At 38.2% G+C, this 22,202-nt stretch overlaps 1 protein-coding gene across 3 annotated transcripts in view; it reads left to right on the forward strand.

Moving 5' to 3' along the window:
* Positions 1–22,202, forward strand: part of DOCK4 (dedicator of cytokinesis 4) — a 487,078-nt gene that overhangs the window by 303,628 nt on the left and 161,248 nt on the right. For all 3 annotated transcript variants that reach the window (XM_049893613.1, XM_049893614.1, XM_049893615.1), the window contains exons 13-14: positions 11,336–11,461; positions 21,443–21,567. In XM_049893613.1, the coding sequence (XP_049749570.1) occupies positions 11,336–11,461; positions 21,443–21,567 (251 nt within the window). The remainder of the gene's footprint in view (positions 1–11,335; positions 11,462–21,442; positions 21,568–22,202) is intronic.

Here is a 22,202-nt window from a genome sequence, read left to right on the forward strand (position 1 = left end):
TTTAAAAAAGGCATTTCCAATGTATAGGCCATTGGTCTTGCAGAATTCCAGTTTCTTGTCTATCACCAATGCCATATTTTCCAACTACTGATCTTTCTTCTTTGTTTCCAACATTCACATTCCATTCACCAGTAATTATCAATGCACCTTGATTGCATGTTCAATCAATTTCAAACTGCAGAAGTTGGTAAAAGTCTTCCATTTCTTCATCTTTGACCTTAGTGGATGGTGCATGAATTTGAGTAATAGTCGTATTAACTGGTCTTCCTTGTAGGCATATGAATATTACCCTATCATTCACAGCATTGTAGTTCAGGATAGATCTTGTTATGTTCTTTTTGACAATGAGTGTGATACCGTTTCTCTTCAGTTTGTCATTCTTGATATGGTAGACCATATTATTTTCATATTCAAAATGGCCAATACCAGTCCCTTTCAGCTCATTAATGCCTAGGATATCTATCTTCAAGTGTTCCATTTAATTTTTGACAACTTCCAGTTTTCCTAGATTTATGCTTTGTACATTCCATGCTCCAGTTACTAATGTATGTTTGCAGCTGTTTCTCCTCATTTTGAGTCATTCCACATCAGCAAGTGAAGGTCCCGAAAGCTTTACTCTGTCCACTTTGAGTTTGACTCTACTTGAGGAGGCAGCTCTTCCCCAGTCATATTTTGAGTGCTTTCCAACTTGAGGAGCTCATCCTTTGGCATTATATCAGACAGTGTTTCACTGTTATTTATAAGATTTTTAGAAGTAGATCCCCAGGTCCGTCTTCCTAGTCTGTTTTAGTCTGGAACCTTAGCTGAAACCTGTCTACCATGGGCGACCTTTTTTGAACTATTGGTGGCATACCTTCCAGAATCACAGAAACATACAAGCCACCACAGTACAACACACTGACAGACAAGTGGTGACATATTAAAATAAATAATCTAGAACAGTAATAGGTCCTTTTTTTGGGGATTATGAAGTCTTTTATTTATCATGCAACACATAGTCAGCCATATTGCCAAAAAGAAAATCCTACTCTTTAGTCTTCAGTCCATTGCTGTCTGCCTCTACTAGTTCATTAAAAGTGTTCCTTGGAAAATAAACAATGACTCTTGAGTCCTGATCCAGCAGACACTTAAGGGTTCTTATCTTACTTCTCCTCTCATAAGCACTTCCCAGCAGACTGTTCCTTGGTTTTTGGTACTATCTTTCCTCTTGGTTCCTAACCCAAGGGACCTTTTTCCCTATCTTCTCTAACAGTTTTCTATGTCCTCATTTCATCCCTTAAATATAGGGATAATTTAGGGTTTAGTACTGTTATTGTTAGGTGCCATTGAGTTGATTTCGACTCATAGTGACCCTATAGGACAGAGTAGAACTGCCCCATAGGGTTTCCAAGGAGCTGGTGGATTTGAACTGCTGACCTTTTGGTTAGCCGCTAAGCTCTTAACCACTGTGCCACCAGGGCTCCACTCTCCTAATAGGTACTTTTAACTGAATTCAAGCCTAGTTAATTCTGCCTTCAGGGCTCCCTCTAAATGTACCTGTTGATAAATTCAGAATACTATAAAAGTGATTCTTTGGGGCCTTTTGCTGTAAAATTGTATGTTTATTTCCACAAACATTAGGTACTTACTCTCTGTTAATCGCTGTGTGCTCAGTGTAACCTATTGAGGTTAGTTTTCATCTTCAATAAATTTGAATAATATTAAGTTTATCCTTCATTATTTCTAACCTACACTATTAAAATTATCTGTAATATGTATCCTGCCAAATCTTTCTCATTCTAAAATAAAAACCTGTTCATTGCATTCACATTTCAACTTTTGCTAGGTCGTCACTTCTGATGCCACCTGGAACTCTTCACATAGCCAGACAGGCTTTCAAGATGTGGCCTAGCCTCCTAGTATATCCGTGCTTTTTGCCTCTCCCTACATTTCTACTCTCAATCCTGTATATACCTGTCATGGATTGAATTATGTCCCACAAAAAAATGTGTGTATTAAGTTGGTTAGGCGATGATTCCCAATATTCTGTGGTTGTCCTCCGTTTCATGATTGTAATTTTAAGTTAAAGAGGATTAGGGTGGGATTGTAACACCCTTACTAGGTCATATCCCTGATCCAGTGTAAATGGAGTTTCCCTGGGGTGTGGCCTGCACCACCCTTTATCTCTCAGTAGATGAAAGGGAAGTAAGCAGAGAGTTGGGAACCTCATACCACCAGGAAAGCAGCCCTGGGGGCAGAGCATGTCCTTTGGGCCTGAGGTACCTGCTCTGAGATGCTCCCAGACCCAGGGAAGACTGATGACAAGGATCTTCCTCCAGAGCCAACAGAGAGAGAAAGCCTTCTCCTGGAGCTGACGCCCTGAATTTAGACTTGTAGCCTACTAGACATTGAGAGAATAGATTTCTCTTTGTTGAAGCCATCCACTTTTGGTATTTCTATTATAGCAGCACTGGATGACCAAGACAGTACCTGTTTGGATTATAGGTTTTTAAGCCAAGTAGAGTTGTGATACTGTAATTTTGCATATCCCAAAAGAACATGCTTTTATGGTAACAGTAGATCTGATCTACATGGCAGTAATTGGAAAACAAATTAATGATATAGCTTTCAATGATTTTACTAGGAATTTAAAGACCACGAGGATAAGAGAAAATGCAGGGCAAAGACATTTCTTCTACCTATTCTGTTTCTTTCTTTGCTCACAACTCCTTGGTATATTTTTTGTGTGTCCTCTCCCTACTTGGAAACCCTGGTGGCATACTGGTTAAGTGCTATGGCTGCTAACCAAATGATCATCAGTTCGAATCTACCTGGCGCTCCTTGGAAACTCTGTGGGGCAGCTCTCCTCTGTCCTGTAGGGTTGCTGTGAGTGAGAATCGACTCAACAGCAACAGGTTTGGTTTTGGTTTTCTCTCTACTTGGCTCTAATAAAATAGCCTCCATCCTACTTGACTATATTTATTTTGGAAAAAGTAAAATGAATCAATTTTTTTTTCTGGCTTTTCTTAGCATATGGATATTTTAAAATGCTGAAAACAGAAAAGAAAAGACTATTTTAGTCTAGTTACCAAACTTCATGAAAGTTCTAATTGAAGAGGGAAAATAAATAAGGATGAATATACATGTGTCTACTATATTCTTCCTCTCTCCGCTCCCCATAGGTCAATTCAGGGAATTGTTTGCGATTGCTTCTGGTTTGTAATATGACCTTTACATACCCCTTTTGTGAAAATCTTTTTACACTGTTAGCGCCTATAGTTTTAGCTTATGTATTTTTAGCACATATATTTTAATTTCTTATCTTTTTTTTCTATACTTACATAGAAACTCGAGGGTATAAAAAGCAAAAAACAATTATACAATGTTAAATACTTTCTAATTGCCTTATACTTCTTAGGTCAATCTTTTAATCAATGTCGTGATCTAATTTTATTCCTTAGTTTGGTGTATTTATAAAATTTTTGGAGCAGAGGGCAGTTTTTGAATTAAGTCTTAGTGAGATTGATAGTTCTTAAAATACTGCATAATCAGAGTAGTTTTTTACTTGGTTAATTAATTTACCCACTTAAAATTATAATTTCATTGTGCATTGAAGGCACACTGTTATACTTTACTCATTGATCTCTGGTGTTATTAAGAAAAATAAGGATTTAAAAGATTTTAAAGTGAGTCAACTTTCTAAAACATGGTAGACTGAGTCGTTGTAACCTCTCCTTCCACTGTTAACACATAAAAATCCTGGAAAAACTACAGCTAAGACATGGTAAGAAATAGAGAACCAAGATTCAGAGAAAGAAAGAGAAATATGCTGCCATATATCAAGCAGTTGCTCAAAACCAGAAGGGCAAACACTCAAATAGATGCTTTGCAGGGAATAGAGTATATAGACATGAGTATACCAAAAACCAAACCCAATGCTGTTGAGTCCGACTCATAACAACCCTATAGGAAACAGAGTAGAACTGCCTTGCTCTGTAGGATTTCCAAGGAGCAGCTAGTGGATTCGAACTTCCACCCTTTTGGTTAGCAGCCATCCCTGACAATTTAGGAGTTAAGTTTTTTAATTTCCATTGGAAGAGGAGACATGGCCTAGGTCTGTGCAAGTGGGCCCTGGAACTGAGTCCTCTAATGCTGGTCCTGAGACAGTTACTCTCTATTTTAAAAAAGTGGTGAAGTGCATGCTTGTTTATGAGACATCAAAACTCCAAGCCTATGCCATTAGTCCCAGTAGTGTCCGAGTAGCATGGACAAATCCATAGCCACGAAATAGTGTAGAAAAAAAAAACCTCCCATTTCAATAGCCTGAAAAAAAAAAAAAAAAGTATAACCACTCCATATTGCTTCTTCCACATCACAGTACAAGATTTCTGTGAAAAAAGTAATCTCACCGAAGATGAGTCTCTATGTGTGTGTGTGTGTGTGAAGAAATAGTCAACAATGAGGTAGAGAAAGCAGATGTAACAAAGAGGGAAATCATGGCTTCTTAAAATTTAAAGTAATAAAACTATCAGGAAAAGACTAAATAAGAGAAGAATAGACTCATAATGAAAAAAGACCATTATGAAAAAATGATTAAGAAAATTTTAGAAATTCATGCACCAAAAAACATTAATTGAGCATCTATATTCCTGGCATTATTCAAGGTACTGGTAATTCCTGGCATTATTCAAGGTACTGGTAATAGAGCATTGATAGAACAAATGAAAATCCTAGTACTCTTGCTGCTGACATTCTCGTGGTTAGAAAAAGCTAAATAAAACTTCTAAAATTCTGGGTTTTTTTTAACTCATTGAAATTAAAAAAAAAAGTGGACAGGATAAATAGCAAATGAGCTCAGATGAAATGAGAATCAGTAAATAATATTATAGCTTAAAATATTAGCCAGAATGCAACAGAAAGGAAAAATGCAATGGAAAAACCTTAACAGTTAAGAGATATGAAGGGTTGAATGAAAAAGCACCAGCATGCATCTAATAGGAATTCTAGAAGCATGAAATAGAGTGCACGTTAAAACTACAATGTTTGAAAAAGTAATAGCCAAGAATTTGTAACACGTTTGCAGAGAGTGAGAGCCCTCAGATAATAGAAGCAAAAGTTAAGAGCAGGATAAATCAAATCATATCTAGATACATTATGGTGAAAATGCGGAACAGCAAAAACAAAACTAGAAACGAGAGGGGAAAAAAACTGCCCAAGGAGAAATAATAACCAGACTCATTGGTGGTAATAGAGGCTGGAATGTCATGGAATAATTTCTTAAAAGTAACAGAGAAATGGCAACTCTGAATCCTGCATTGCTATCTTATTACTTAAAAGAGAGACTGAAATAAAGTCATTTTCAGATAAAGATTGAGAGAATTTACTACTCACACAATCACTGGAAAAACTACTCAGAGATTATTATCAGGAATAAAGAAATTGAACCTAGAAGGAAGGAATGGAATGTGGGAAGCAGTAGTGTGCAAAGAATATGGTAAATGTCAGACAATTCTAAATAAACCTTGACTATAAACAAAAAAAATTTTTTTTTTTTTTTATAAACAGTGCCAACTGAAAAAATATATCATCATCACAGTTAAAAAGATCTAAGTTCTTAGAATTGTTCAGAAGGGGAAAAGAGCTATTTATTAAGTTTAGACTTTAAGTCATTTATGTTAAACATTTAAAGGACAGAAATAGAGTATATAACTTCCAGATTAGTACAGAGGGAAATAGAAATAAGAAAACCCAACCTATTCAAAAGATAGAAATGAAATAAAATAAACAAAGAAAGGTTATGATCATTGGAACGCAAAAGGTGGCAGAATGACTTCTTCAACAACTTATATTCAAAATATCTTGTCAAGGATAGTTCACAATTTGCCATTTGTTCAGAGCCTTGGCTTATTAATAAAAAATCTGGGCACAAACCCTGAATCCCTCCCTCACTAAGAATTTCATAGTCTTTGCATATGTTTATTAGTACAGGTTGCCTACTTGTTTTTGTTTGTCCTATCTCCCATGTTAGAGTATTCCTTTTGTTAGATAGATTTGCCTTTGAAACCTTTATAGAAGTGGATATTTCAAATATCAGGGGATAGGAAATACTTGGCTTAATCAAGTGATAAGTGAACCTACCTATAAAACAAATATCTTTGTGTATGACACTTAGGAATTTTTACCATCTTTTAACGGAAACTGATTTGTTGATATTCATGGTAGGGAAGAGTAAACAAACAATGGTATGATGTAATAGTAGTGGTTATGGCAGCAGTAGCAGCAGCAGCTAACGTTGTTGAGCGCTTCCTTTGTACCAGACATCGCCCAATGTAATGTGTGGAATCCATATCTTGCTATCTTTACAGGTATGGAATCCTAGGCACAGAGAAGTTAAAGTTGAGTCAGGGTCATGCAGCTATGTGATACATTTCTTAAACTGCACACTTAATTAGCATCATGTATTTCTCAAATATATTTGTCACTTCTTTCCGTTTTTACATTGCTGCACATTCACATGCTGTACATTCAGAGGGTCTCTATGAGTCAGAATCAACTCGACGGCATTGGGTTTTTGGGTACATTCACAGCTACATGCTGCTTGGTTCATTGGTGGCAAAATGGCTCATGTAGTCTACAGTTAATTTTGGCTGCTACTTATAAACCATACTGTATTTGCCATTACTAATTAAAAGATATGGAATTTCATAAATTTAAAAGGAACCATCTTATAGAGTGAGTTCGCTTAACGTCCCATAGAATGAGAGCTACGAAATGATCAACCACATTTGGTTAAAAAAAAAATAAGCCTTTCTTCCTTGTGCTACTGCTCCTTAAGCTAAGCTTAATCATGAAAAATAGGTTTTGTGACAGACTCTAGATTAAGTAATGACTATGCCTTTGTTAAAATTAGCAAATCATTATAATTGGGGCTTAAACATCTCGGCCGATGTAAAAATCAGTTTCGTGATTGTTTCTTCCAACAAGGGGAACATCTCTCCCTTAACAATTTCATATTTTGGCACATACATTAAGGACCAGAAAAAAAATTTTTTAAATGTTGTTTATATATTTTCTGAAATTAAATATTTAACTTAATTCTTTAGCTTATTGGTTTTCATAAATCCTTTTATAAAAAATTCTTCCCTGAGAAGGACAATACTCAATACATGGAAGGTCAGCTCAACTGGACTGGACCAAAAGCAAAGAAGTTTCCGGAATAAACTGAAAGCTTCAAAGGTCAGCGGAACAAGGGCGGGGGTTTGGGGACCATGGCTTAAGGGGACTTCTAAGTCAATTGGCAAAATAATTCTATTATGAAAACATTCTGCATCCTGCCTTGAAATGTGGCGTCTGGGGTCTTAAATGCTAACAAGTGGCCATCTAAGATACATCAATTGGTCTCAACCCACCTGGATCAAAGGAAAATGAAGAACAGCAAGGTCACGTGATAACTATGAGCTCAAGAGACAGAAAGGGCCACATGAACCAGAGACTTACATCATCCTGAGACCAGAAGAACTAGATGGTGCCCGGCCACAACCAATGACTGCCCTGACAGGGAGCATAATAGAGAACCCCTGAGGGAGCAGGAGAACAGTGGGATGCAGACCCCAAATTCTCATAAAAAAACCATACTTAATGGTCTGACTGAGACTAGAGGAATCCCGGCAGTCATGGTCCCCAAACCTTCTGTTGGCCCAGGACAGGAACCATTCCCGAAGACAACTCATCAGACATGGAAGGGACTGGACAATGGGTTGGAGAGAGATGCTGACGAAGAGTGAGCTACTTGTATCAGGTGGACACTTGAGGCTGTGTTGGCATCTCCTGTCTGGAGGGGAGATGGGAGGGTAGAGAGGGTTAGAAACTGGCAAAATTGTCACGAAAGGAGAGACTGGAGGGAGGGAGCGGGCTGTGACTCATTAGGGGGAGAGTAAGTGGGAGTATGGAGTAAGGTGTATATAAACTTATATGTGACAGACTGACTTGATTTGTAAACTTTCACTTAAAGCACAATAAAAATTATTAAAAAAAAAAAAATTCTTCCCTGAACTTCCAAATTCCCTCAATCAGTAATAATTTTTCCCTATTTTAATGTTCCAATCATACACTTAGCCAATCCAGCTTTGTATTTTATTATATATATATATGTGTGTGTCTTACTTTTATTATTAGACATCAGTTCCTTAGGAACAGACATCCTACTGTATAAAAACATCCTTATATTCCACCCCCTAGATTCCTCTCCGAGCCATAAGTTACTGCCTTGCCCATAGTGGATAGTTTAATAAACTGTGGCAAGAAAAAGGTAAAGCATGCAGATGAACTTTTAGAAATTACCCTACCCTAGAAATAGCAGATAAGGCCAGGACAGTGAAGTAGTCTCACAAGGAAAAGAATGGAAAGAAAAATATTGCTCTGTGAACATACCCTGTGTCATAAACCACTAGCACTGAAAGAATAGTTAACTGAATTGTATAAATGTTTGTTTAGTCTCTCCTTTGTAGTCATGAGTAGTTCCCTAGTCTTAATACATTATTTCTTATTTTTCCGGTGACTAATTTATCCAGCCTCTTTATTGTGGTCGTTTTGATTAAGGACAATTGTAAAAATAGAATCAGGAATTTCCCTGATTAAAAAAATAAATCGTATGGTAATGGCTCTTTGTGGGCTGGTCCTTGAGGACTCACCACTGGTAGTATGTTTTTTCTTCATCTTATTTAATTTAAAGTAGACGCACTCTTTGATGTGTTTTGGTTAAGCATTGTAGTTTCTTTCTAGAAACTGAGTTGATAATGTGGGAGGAGTCAAGTACATTGTGGTCAAGCTGTCCATCCAGTTGACCTTTCCAATTCTAGACTGTGTGTTCTTCATTCTGGAGAAATAGGGTTGCCTCAAAGTGACAGTGCTCCCCAAAATTATTATCACTTGGCTAGACAGATCAAATGATTATTATTAGGGCCTTTATATCTCTTTCTCTAAACCTTCAGGTTGACAACTATCATATCTAACCAAATTTTAGGATGCATTCAAGTCTTAGATGCCTAGTTTCCCTTTTCTCCCCCATACTATTTTTTCTTTTCCCCCCTGCTATTACTTCTCCGGAAACCCTGGTGGTGTAGTGGTTAAGAGTTCAGCTGCTAACCAAAAAGGTCAACAGTTCAAATCCACCAGGCATTCCTTGGAAACCCCATGGGGACAGTTTTACTCTGTCCTGTAGGGTCACTGTGAGTCGAAGTCAACTCATGACAACAGGTTTGTTTATTTGTTTTTTAAATCACTTCTCCATTTCCCTCCTCTACCAGGTGGCTTCTCTCTCTTTCCCTACATGGGTCATCTTCATCCTTTTGCACTCATCTCTGCGACTCTTGCTTTGTAGAAAGTGTTGATATATTTCTGTGTTCATACTTACTCTTTCTATCTATGTCTTTCACTGAAACATAGTTTTTCCCCATTTCCTCTCTTCCTTAATTTTCTTTAGTATTTACTTTGACTTAATGCTTCCTTTTTTTATCCTCACTGTTTCATCTGTATTCGGTTTGTATAAAAATTCCACTGCTGGTTAGAAGTACCTTCTACCGAACCAAACAAAAATTCTCGTAGTTTTCCTTCCTCCAAACCTCCGCTCAAGCGCATAATCTTGATGTTTTCTCGTTAGTGTTCAGTTTTTTTCTTCTTTTATACATGCCATGTAGTGTTGCTAGTGTCTCTAATCAGAACTTTCAATGAGAAGTCTCAGTAAAATGATCACTTGCAAAAATCACAGGACCTGAAGCATTTTGTTAAATCCACCTGATTCTCTCCTCGCAAGCACTGCTTACAGCACACATGATTTGAACAGTGGGAGGGACTGTTATTATGCACCGTGTCTGGCACACACTGGTGTTCTGCAAATACCAGCTCCCGGTGATGCTAATGATGATGGCGATAGTGTGGGTGAGTATTTTGAAGGCAAAAGGACAGCAGTGGGAGGAGAACAGAGATACCAGTAATGAGGTGGGGGTGGTGGGAGAGCATGAGTCAGTAAGAGATAGCTGCTGGGACAGATGGATTATAACACATTTTGTCTTCATTTTCCTGCCTCTGGGTTTCAAAGGCAACCAGTAGTACCACACACAGTGTCCTAAAGCTGTGCAGGTAGTTCTGTCCATCAAACTATCCAAAAAGCTTGTTCTCCCACTACTTAATTCTCAGAGGGTATAGAAGAATAAATGCCCTTCCACCCTATTGTCTTCAGTCACCCAATTCAAAGAGAATGGGGGGATGAGAGCCCAGTAAAGCTCATCAGTTGCCATCGAGTCCATTCTGGCTAAACTCACTTAGCTCATCAAACTGGCCTGCGTCCTGCTAAATTCATTTCATTAGAAAGTAGCACCATTGTGAGTTTCTACTGTATATGGTATTCAGAATGGACCCGGGTTTTGTTATAATCACCTTTGTTACTTAAGTTTCAAGAAAATCTCCATGAATATCTTTTAAACACTCGAATTTATTATATGTCTTCAGATTTCTGTTCATCTTTATGACTTTGATAATTATTTGTAGGCCTTATTAAAAGCTCCCATTTATAGGGAATCCAGACTTTTTTGGAGCCATTTACGCTGGATGAACTCTCAAAACTATTGCCCTGAGATGATCTTTAAACTTTAAACCTTAAACCAAAACTATCCCCTGAAGTCTTCTTTGAACCAAAAAATAGTTCATCTTAGTAAAGTATGTCTGCTTTGAGCATTTGTGCTCTTTTAAAGAATTATCTATGTGAGATCAGATTACCAACAGCTACTGGATAGGTTGGATTGGGAAGGTAGGAGGCAGTAAATTTTAAGATAATGGTGTAGAATAATTTGGAAAAGGACTGTGGGAATGGTAGCACAACTTGAAGAATGTAATCAATGTCACTGAATTGTTAGAGGTAAAATTTTTGAAATAGTATATCTTTGGCTATGTATACCTTCACCAAACTAAAAAATTACAAAAACAAAAAGCTCCCATTTAAACATGAACATCTTCTAGGTTCAGGTAGCCATCTTTTGATTGTTGGAATGAGTGTTGGTGCAAGAATGTGTTCCATTTGGCTGGGGCTTGAGGAGAGTGTTTTGGCACTAGCAATGTGTGTCATCCTCTCTGTGTGCTGCTGAAGTGTCTTCATTTGTTGTGAACTTCCTTATAAAACTCAGACGCTGAGGTTGGAAGAGGGTTGTCTAGATATTCCTATAGAATCTATTGCTTTTGTCTGGACATTAACCCTTAAGTGTAAATGATGATACCATAAATTTGGACTTGTTAAAGCACTTGTTTCTCTTCACACTGTTTCTGGTCCTCACTTTGTTACTGTGTTATCTCTCATTTGTTCTAGGGTTAGCTGTTTCCCTCCAGCTATTACACGGAGACATTGAACAAATCAGAAGAGAGTACTCATCAGTATTTTCTCACGGAGTATCTATAACGAGGAAATTGGGATTTTCTAATATTATAATGCCTGGTAGGTAACTACGGAGCCTGGGTGGCACAAGAGGTTTGCCGTCTGCTGCTAACCTAAAGGTTGATCGTTTGAACCCATCTGGCGGCTCTGCAGAAGGAAGCCCTAGTGAATTGCCCTGTGAAGATTACAGCCAAGAAGCTTTATGGAGCCGTTCTGCTCTGTAACACGTGTTGCCATGAGTCAGAAATCAACTCAACAGCCAAGGGTTTGTTTTTATTTGGGTAGGAAACTTGGGATGAACCAAAATGATGAAATATGGCTATATGGTCTGCTTTTGACACTTGAGAAATTTTTTCGCATTGTCAGCTTTGAAGAGTTTAAATGGACTGTGGTGAAGAATGAAATGAGGCGTATGATTTAAAAATGAACAAAATTAAAAATAAAGTGTCTTTACACTGGGATGGGTAACTTATAGGGGCCATGGCTGCGTATCATTACAACCATGATAAGAGGGGAAAAGTGAGGTAGTGTCCTGAAGATATTTTACCCCTCAATAGAAAATGCTGGTGAAGTCACTTAGATGAAATCCTCCTAAGTTTTAATAATAGTTAATCAGCAATAGTTGGCCTTTCTTGAAGGATTTTTTTCACTGGGATGTATATATGCAATATGCAGCCGTATACAGGTACCATATGTAATTCTATACCTTTTCTGGTTCTTTTTGTGGGTATAATTAAGATCTATATTAGCACTGAAGACTCCAAAAGTGTGTGTTTTCTGCATGGAAAGGATGTAGATTAAGGAGATTCACACTATAAAATAAATGGCAGGTTTACAGAAACTTTGATGCATTTTGGAGTATGACTCTCCTAATCTCTCAACCAAGATAAGTTCAAAAACTACACTCCTTCAACTCTTATAGCAGTTAGGGTTTTTCAAATGCTATCATGTACAACCCAAGGAGTTGAACTAGAAGGGTCCAAGGAGTTGAACTAGAAGGGTATAGTTTGCTGATAAAAAAGATATATTTAGCAAAACTTGGTTCAATTCATGTCAGCAAGCATTGGTTGAGCATTGACTTTGTGCAAGGGGCTAAGAATTAGACTCATTCATTCTACAAATATTTATTGAGCACCTTCTATGTGCCAAGGCATTCTTCCAGGTACTAAGAACACAATACTGAATATAACCAAAAAACTCCCCTTCCTTCATGAAGTTTAGTTTCTAGTGAGAAAAATGATAATATGTAAGTAAAATGTATGTGTTCAAGGATGATAAGTACTAAAATGAAATCTAAGGCAGGTAAAAGGGCTAAAGAATCCCTGAGGTGGTAGTGTGTTGAGGGGTGGAAATTTTAGGTAGGTGAGAAGGTGATATCAGAATATAGACCAGAAGGAAGTGAGGAAGCAATGCAGATGAAAGCGTTTGAGACAGAGGGAACAACAAGTGCAAAGGGGTCCTAAGGCAGCAGCATGCCTGCCATATTTGAGGACCTGCAGGGAGGCCAGCCTGACCAGAACAGAATAATGGGAATAGGGGTGTGGTGAAAGTGTTTAGGGGAGAATCATGTGTGGCCTTGTAGGTCACACCAAGCAGTTGACTTTTATACAGAATGAGGAGGGAAGCAACTAGTGGCTTTTGAGCAGAATGACAAGCTGAGTTATGGTGTCATAGGATCACTGTCATTACTGTGTGGAGATTATACCTGGAGGGGTGTGGGAGAGCAGAGTAGAAACAAGAAGACCAGTTTGGGGTCTTTTGTAGTAATCCAGGTGAGAGGTAATTGTGGCTAGGACCAGGGTGTTTGCAGTAGAGATGGTGAGAGCAATATTTGTGTTCACACCCTCAGCAAGGTACAATCTAAGGGGAAAGCCATTTTGTAATTTGGAAGAGATTAGAGAGAGGTGATAGAATTCCACCCTGGGGTCTTACTGAAGTTTCCTGGAGAGGTGATACCTGAGCAGAGTCTTCAAGGCTGATAATTCTAGGCCCACATCTCCCAAGCCATTATTCTCACTCCTACACCGTACTAATAGCAAACGCTTGTTTTCCTATTGAAATAACATGCAGTCATAACTGACAAAGTGCCACTTCTAATGTTAAAAGGAAATTTTTAAATTTCTAAAATTCTGCAAAAGTCAAAATTTTATGAGAGAATAGCCTTTTAAAAACCTTTGACACTTTGCCTAAAGCACTATAAAAAAATAGTAAAGGGCAAAAAATAAAAAATATACAAAATGAAAACCATGACACTTTAAGAAAAAAAAAAAATTTAAGTCTAATTAGGCTTCTAGGATTTCTGCACTGTTCCCAAGTAGAGTGGGCAGGGACCAGACTGGGTGACCTTCACCAGCTCTGGTTCTAGCTGTACCTGTCTATCCTCTGTGCATCTAGACCTCACATTTTCTCTTTCTTTTCCTTCCTTGCTTGACCTTTGTCTTCTTCTTCCTCTTTTTTTTTTAATCTTCAGACCTTCTAATCTAACCTTGTTGTTGTGTGCCATCGAGACAATTTCGACTCATAGCAACCCTGTAGCTAACCTTAGAATAGGACTAAGCTACACAGGTTATTGGGCTTGTATTTATTGAAAACATTTTACATGTCCTTTGTTCTACAAACAAGGAATGAATCTTTATTAACCATAAGATTTTATTACTAAAGGCCCTCGCCTTGTATTTGGCTTGGTCTCCCGTAGAAACGAAGAGTTTCCACCACTTTGTCTAGACACTGGAAAATACCATATGAAGCAGTAGTATTTTTTGGTACTGCACACACCCCCTCCCTAGTCCACAACCAAAAAGAGAAAGACCAAATGAAATACTCTCAAATTGTCGACCATATTTTTAAGAACGAGATCCTCTAAACCTCTGTTTAAATTCAGTGTGTAGAAGCAAGCAAGCGAAGTTGTATCTGGCGGGGCACCTGGCATGGCTTTGAGACCCAATGATAGCGTTGCTGTGAATAAAGATTTCAAATAATACAGAAACTGACGGACATTACCCATTGCAGCATTTTGTGATCTAGTTGTGGTAAATATATATGTAACAAAACATTTGACATTTCAACAGTCTTCATCTTGATGGAAGTTGGGTCGTGCGGGGAAGGCTGTGAGAACAGCCTGTGAAGTTCCCTGCGATGACCTGACCCAGCTTAGGGACCCAGTCTGCCTGGGCATATCTTGCTACTGTTGTCGCAAATGACTGTTTATAGAACTGTTTACTTGGTGACATCTTATTCAGTGACTCTTGCAACTGGCCATTATTTCCTTCAGTTGCTAAAAATAACTGGTATTTCCTCTTTAGCAAAAAAAAAAAGAAAAAATTACATCCCACTGGGAAGCAAATTGACGGGTAAATCTAATATAAAAACCATATTTTAGAGCAGAATGCAGCCAGCTGCTGGAAGAATTCCTCAGCTTGATCTCTGGGCAGTATCACTGAGAAATGGAAAAACATAAAGCGAGATGACACTTCATCTGCTGAATAATTGTCTGGGATGTGTTGTGCCCCTGCAGCTTTTGTCTGGCTTTAATGATGGAAATGAACTTGCAGTGGTATAGGCTCACTTCTAGCCCTTTCCCTACCCAGCGTTGGGATGGCAAGGCTCACGTTGCCCAGGGAAACAGTCTTCCCAGGGAAGAGTCTGCAGGTCCAAGGACTGCAAGAGGTTTTTTAAAATCACTTCCTTCTCTTTTTCTCCTTTTCATTTTTTGGCCTCTTAATCTTCCAAATGGGGCCTTGGTGGTGCAGTGGTTAAGAGCTCGGCTGCTAACCAAAAGGGCAGTAGTTTGAATCCCACAGCTGCTCCCTGGAAACCCTATGGGGCAGTTTATAGGGTTGCTATGAGTCAGAATCGACTCCATGACAACAACAGGTTTGGTTTTGGTAATTTTCTGGTTAAGGGGCCATGGTGGTGCAATGGTTAAGTGCCTGGCTGCTAACCAAAAGATTGACAGTTGGAACTCACCCAGTGGCTCCATGGGAGAAAGACTTGGTGATCTGCTTTCATAAAGCTTACAGCCAAGAAGACCTATGGGGCATTTCTTCTCTGTCACATGTGGTCACTATGAGTCCGAATCAACTCAATAGCACCTAACAATAATGACAAAGAGTCTCCCAAATTAGAGGGAGAAGGGGGAGATACATGTATTTACATGAACAACTACAGGGGACTTTAAAACTCACTGGATTTACATTGGGAAACATGCGGTCATTGTTTTGTTCCCTTTTGTTATGTATCAAAATTTTGACTTGCCAATTAATTCTTGTCAGTGGCCCTAATGAAAACTTCAGCTTCAATGAGAAGATGTGTGTGAATGACATTTCTGATTTTAGTGTCACACTGACAGTCTGCAAGCATGATCTTTTTTTCATTTTGTAGACTTGTCCTGCAGAATTAATTTGTAGTGGATGGATAGGGTCAGGACAGGTGAGACGTGTGTTTGTACCAGTCAAACAAAGTTCATCAGCGGAGTCGCTGCCAGTCTGCAGAACGACTTATCTGTGGTTCTGTGGCTACAGGACCATACACAAAACTTTCTTTGAGGATCACAGGATGTAATCAATGCCAGGCTATTTTTGAAATGGGAAAAACATGGAAACAAATTCTCTCCTTGGTCATCTGTTTTGAGGACGGCCTCTGCCCATGTACTTTTAGCGTCATCTTGAAGTCCTCTGGACTCTTCCCTATGGTTAAGGGTCAGTTATTCAACACTGTATTTCTTAGGGTATCTAATGTCCAAAGAAGAAAAGACACTTTCTAGGAAGACCATCTCTGCCTTCTACAAGGCAGATAACTTTGAGAGGAGTTCCATGCTCTGGTCTCTGAGCCTGAGAGAGGGAAGGCAGTAAAAATATTTAAATCAGAGCTCTCCAAAAGAAATATTATGTAAGCCACAAATGTAATTTAAAATTTTCTAGTGGCCACCTTAAAAAAAGTAAGAAACAGGTGAAATTAATTTTAATAATTTATTTTATTTAACCCAGTACATCTAAAATATTATTTCAAAAAGTAATCAGTATAAAAGAAATAATCAGTATAAAAATCAGTATAGACAGTCATTAATTAAATAGTTTGTCTTCTTTTTCTTGTCCTACATCTTTGGAAGCTGGTGAGTATTTCACAGCACATTTCTTTTCAGACCAGTCACATTTCAAGTGGCTCGATTGCTGTGTGTGGCAGAGGTTTCCATATCAGACAGCACAGCCCTAAATGTCCTAATTAACAGACTCTGTGCAAAGCTGGGCCAGGGCCCTTGCCGAGTATCAGGAAATACTGTTTCCATACACCAGACGTTCTGGAGCAGAAGCTGTTTGATATGTCAGAATTCTTATGGAAGGGCGAGCTGTACGCTTCCCCCCAGCCCTAAGATCTATTCTTACTCTGAGCTTATCAATCCGTGTGGGCAAAATTTCCTTTGCCCCCATTATCTCTGTACTCTTACCTTCTCCACTTGTTATTCTGTGCCCTTTGGAGACTCGCTCTCCCTTTCAGCTGGTTAAGCAGTTACTCTTTTTTAAACCCAAACCAAACCTGTTGCCCATTGCTCCATAAGGTATTCTTGGCTGCGGTCTTTACGGAAGCAGATCTCCCGGCCTTTCTTCCATGGTATTGCTGAATGGGCTTGCACCACCCAGGGACTACTCGTTGTTAGGGAACCCCTAACAATAGAAAACCCCTTTTGGTACATTCATTTCCATTGCTTTGACTTGCTGTACTTGGCACCTCAGTATTTTTAAATTCAGTTGTCTCATCCCTCCTGCGAATGATTCTGAATCCGTTCTCCATATTGTTTATGTTCCGGATGACACGAGTTTGTGTTATCTCTGTCCTGTAGAGATGGCCCTAGAGCTGAAATCAGTGCTTCAAGACTGGTCTGACTAAGGCAGAACAGAGTGGACTAATACCTTCATGGCTCCAGGTGATGGTCTTCTGGTGACGAAGGCTGAATTGCACTAGCTTATTTGATGGCTGTTCGCACCCTGTTGAATTACAGTTCTTTATCTTTAAAGTGAGGATACTGACAATACTTTGGACACACTTCTTAATCTCTATACTTCAGTTTCCTCATCTATAAAATGGAAATAATAATGCTGTCTTCTTGTAAAGTTGTTGTGGGGATTTAATGAGATGATCTACTTATAGTACTTGGCCAAGTACCCAAGACATAGTAGGTACTCATTAAATTGTTCTGCTGCTACTGCTAGGGCTACTTTCATCACCATCATTATCATCGTCATCATCATCAATCTAAGTTCATAAAAAATACAGTTTTTTACACATATTCTTTTTTTACCTAAGGGGCAGAAGCTTTTCCAGTTCCATAAACATTAACAAGTATTCAGATAAGACACTGGGCTAGACCCTATGGCCATGTGCAGTGGTTTACATGTGTGGTGAACATGCATTTTGTACCTTTATCCAGAGCATTCATAGGACAGAATCAAAGTCTTGAGTTACTGATAGAAACCCTATTGTCAGCTGAGGTCAAGCTATTAATCCACCCCATTTGACTTTAGTCACTAAGGTCTTTTCAGTTTTTTCTCATTGTGGCCTTTTCTTCATCTTGCCTGTAGTGATATGTTGAGAATCCTTCACATGTGTAAAGGCTTCCCAGCCAGTAGGCCTGCTAGACAAAAGAAAATGTTGTAGACATCAAATTTACAGGGTAATAAATTTGGGAGATGCAAGGTGTTGATAAACATTGTCAGGAAAATAGCTTTTCACAGTGGTGCTATGACTCCATTTCAGATTCACTTTATGGTTTCTCTCTTAATTACCCAAGATGCTTTCTTTACACCATTTGGGCTTATTAGTTTTCTCCAGAGCTGACCTCAAGTGTATTGATTTTAATTAGCACTTTTTCAATTTTATGCGTCTCCATGTTTTGGCAAAACACAGCACTTTGCAGTACTGGCTCTAGCAAGTGGTAAAATTCTGAGGAGAGGCATTTGTAGGATGTCCTCCAGGAGAAATGTTCTTGTCATGTGGTCTCTACAAAGAAATCTTATTTTAATCTTAAAAGTTTTATAAAAGATAAATGGGGTTACAGGGATGATGGCAGTTAAGGAACAGAAAATTAAATCATATGCATAAGGTGCTTTATAAATGCATTGTATTCCAGAAGTTCTGTAAGTCACTGAAACAATGTAGCATAATTTTTTTTAACACAAAAGGACTTCAGAAATAATCTTGTCCTTCCTACCCACTTTCTCACTCCCATTTTAACGGCACAAAAACCTGATGCCCTAAGGTATTACCCTGTCTGGACTAGTTTCACACCAAGGAGACAGTGGCAGAGACAAAACTAAAGTCTAAATTTCCTTATTCCAATCTGCCTGTGACCCTGTACCCTTTAGGCGTATGGGAATTCAGAATCTCTTTTTTAGGGAAAAGAGAGAATAATTCAGCTAAGTTATGAGCTAAACTGGCTTAGAAAGCTAATGCCATTTTAACATTGCTACTTTGTCAAAATGCACTCTCAGGTCTTTTGTGTTAGTGAAGCCTTCTCACATCAGCCTGTTTAAAATTCCAACCCCCTTGCTGCCCACATTCAGCACTTTTTATTCCCCTTCTTGGTCTAACAGTACTTATCATCATTCAACATACCGTAAATTTTACTTTGTGTGTGTGTAATAGGCCTCCCCCTTCTAGGATCTAAGCTCTGAGGGGAGGGATTTTTGCTTTGTTAACTATTGCGTCTATAGGGCCTAGAATAGTACCTGGCACATAGGAGGTGCTTAAGATATATTTGCTGAATGCATATGTGGAAAAGAATTTCAGGGCACTAGCCGCAACCTGCCCCTGCCCCTGCCCCTGCTCCTCTCACTGCCTTCCCACCTTTGGGCCTAGCCTGCAGACAGGGGAAGGTGATTGCCTTGCAAACCTCTTTTGTCCCCTCTTGCCTTTGCTGAAGTGAGAATGTCCATGTCCTTCCAGCAAGCAAGAAGGTGGAAGTCACCCCCCACCCCAAGAAGCATTCCGTCATCATTTAGCAGGACAGCTAATTCCTATGTGATTCGAACCAGAAATGAGTAATTATGAGAAATTCCTAAGGTAGCTATACTTCCCATTAGTCAATGTGTGTTTTATAGTCTTTGTCAGCAGAGCTATTTATTGTGTGTCACTTACTCCAAGAAGCAAAGGAATTTGCTATTGTTAACTAACAGTTCTTGCTATAAAGTACCTTGATTTGAATGTTATTTCTTAGCTGGCCAAATCTGTTTAGTGGCAAAACTATTGTCAAGAATTTTCTTCCAAGCATAATGCTGCAACAGCCCATATGTGTGTAGATCATTACACATAGACCTGTTCTGAGTTTGTTGAGGTTGGTTGATTCAGAAAACTTTGTGAGTTTACTATTTATTCTATAAATTAAAAAAAAATAAGTATCATGGAGTGTGTGTGTGTGCGTGCTGGCACACGTGTGCGTGCGCTGGTTAAAGCACTTGACTGCTAATCGAAAGGTTGGCAGTTGGAGCCCACCAGCTGCTCCGTAAAGATTACAGCCTTAGAAACCCTGTGGGGCAGTTCTCTGTCTGATAGTATGGGGTCACTTTGAGTTGTAATTGACTCGACAGCAGTGGGTTTGGTTTGATTTGGCTAATCAAATGAAGTGGGTTTATTAAAAAAAATCTACCAAACTTGTAAAATTTACTGATCTCCTCTAAATTTTTTAAAAGGGAAATAATTACAACAAAAAGTTAAAAGAAAAATATAATTTCAAGTGTGTTGAACCTAAGTTCATTGCCTTCCCAAGTGCATTTGTACCAGCTACTGGAAATGCGAACCCAGAGACCCTGTATCAGTTGTATCCACTAATTATCGTATGTTTTATATGCTATTTGTAAAGGGTAGTTACAATTTAACCCTTTTCAGGACTTACTCATTTCCTGTTTTATGGCCCATCTGTTTCCTGGTTAGCCCAGGTCACTCATGAATGATTTTATCAGAAAAAGTTGGGCCTTATGGAGGAAGGTGACCAGGTACATTGGTATTCTCCCGTGATGTTGAAGAGCTGGGGGAACTTTCTTGTGTATACTTTGGTCAGGAAATTTTATAAATCTCCCAATTATGGACATATTTGTGTGGTTATTTTTCCTTTAGTGGCTTACTTTGTTATGGGGAGGTTTTTCTTAGGGGGAAAAAAAAGTTTACTTTGATTTTTCAAATGTTTGAAAGCTATCTTAAGTAAAAGTAAATTCAGCTTTGCCAGCCTTTAAAAATGCTCTAGTAGTACTTAGTTTACTTATTTCTCACTTGCCTATCCATTTGCCACTTCCACCTGTTTTTAGTCTTATAGGAGGTAAAACCGTGCTATTAGCATGTTTGTTTAACTTCACTTGTTGGTATAAAGTGTCTTTTTTTCTTGCAATAACAAGGGAAGGATAAGATTAAAAAGCATTCAAATTTTGTAAATAACCCATAGAGATAAAAATAGATGATAAATGTGTACATAAACTATGTCTGTTTGAATCTGGGGCTTTTCTCATTTGTTTTATAGCTTGTTGGCACTTGAAATATTAGGTTGAATTTGTCCGTATGGCTGAATTATTCTACATCTGTGTTCTTAAAGCACTAACCTGATGCTTCCAGCAGTGAGATCATTTGGTCCATGGATTTTGGAAAAGATTTAAATTGTAATTGTATCCTTTGCAGTCCTATTATTTTATCCCATTTAGGCATTTCTTCTACACTAAGTGCCGTGACTTCGAAGTAATAAGACTGGTTTCTGTAAGAAATCTGTTAGGCTGTCATTTGGCGATCACACCTCATAAATGAAATGAGGGAAATACGAAATACGCTGAAGCTCTGACTCAATTCCAGAATTCACCTCCTAGATGTACATTTTTCAGCATTGCCAATTCAGGCTAGCAGAGGCTGGGTTCTACTCTTCTTAGATATTGGCAGTGAGGGTGGGGATGCTTTTATAAAAGAATATGATATGTGTGTACTTTATATAATATAAAAATATATTTTATGAAGTTTTTCTGGGTAAAGTATTTCATTTCCTAACAGGGTTTTAATTTTCTTTCCTAATAGGTGAAATGAGGAATGATCTATATATCACCATAGAACGGGGAGAATTTGAGAAAGGAGGGAAGAGTGTGGCCAGAAATGTGGAAGTTACGATGTTCATTATAGACAGTAGTGGCCAGGTCTTAAAGGTATGCTGATATTGGATATTTTTTGGTAAAACAGTTCCACATAATTGGTTCAGTTTCATCTTTAATGTGAGCAGTTAGTTTCTACCTTATAGTATTGTCTGTTTTGTCTTTCTTCTCCACCCTTGTGTAGTTTTTTTTTTTTTTTAATCATTAAAATCCCTCTCAGAAGAGACAGTGGGGATAAAAAAAAAAAAAAAAAAAACCTAAGAAGCCTTTTATAGTTTAATTTCTAAATTAATTGTGTCAACAATTTCCTTATAGCAGCTATTTCTTAATTGTAGTATTTTTTATGCCATCTTATTTTTCCCTTTTATCTATCATAGTTTTAGAGATGAACACTTTTTCTTCAGCAATTGGTTAAAAAAATTTTTTAAATCTATTGCATTTAATCCTATGTATTTTCTTTTTGGCCAAAATAGACCTTGAAAATTGGGTATTATTAAATGTGGTAATAGCAGGTTCCTTTATGGAAGAAGTATTTTACATGAGCTGCCTGTTTATAGGGAAGTACAATTACCTGTTCAAATAAGAGGGTTGGCCCTGGCACTTAGTGAGCTACCCACTGAGACAGAGAACAGGCTGTTAACTAGAACAGGCTGAGAACTTTGTCATATGGTTGAACTTCAAATTGGGCA

The sequence above is a fragment of the Elephas maximus genome, chromosome 8, assembly GCF_024166365.1.
Source record: "Elephas maximus indicus isolate mEleMax1 chromosome 8, mEleMax1 primary haplotype, whole genome shotgun sequence".
Taxonomy (NCBI): Eukaryota; Metazoa; Chordata; class Mammalia; order Proboscidea; family Elephantidae; genus Elephas; species Elephas maximus.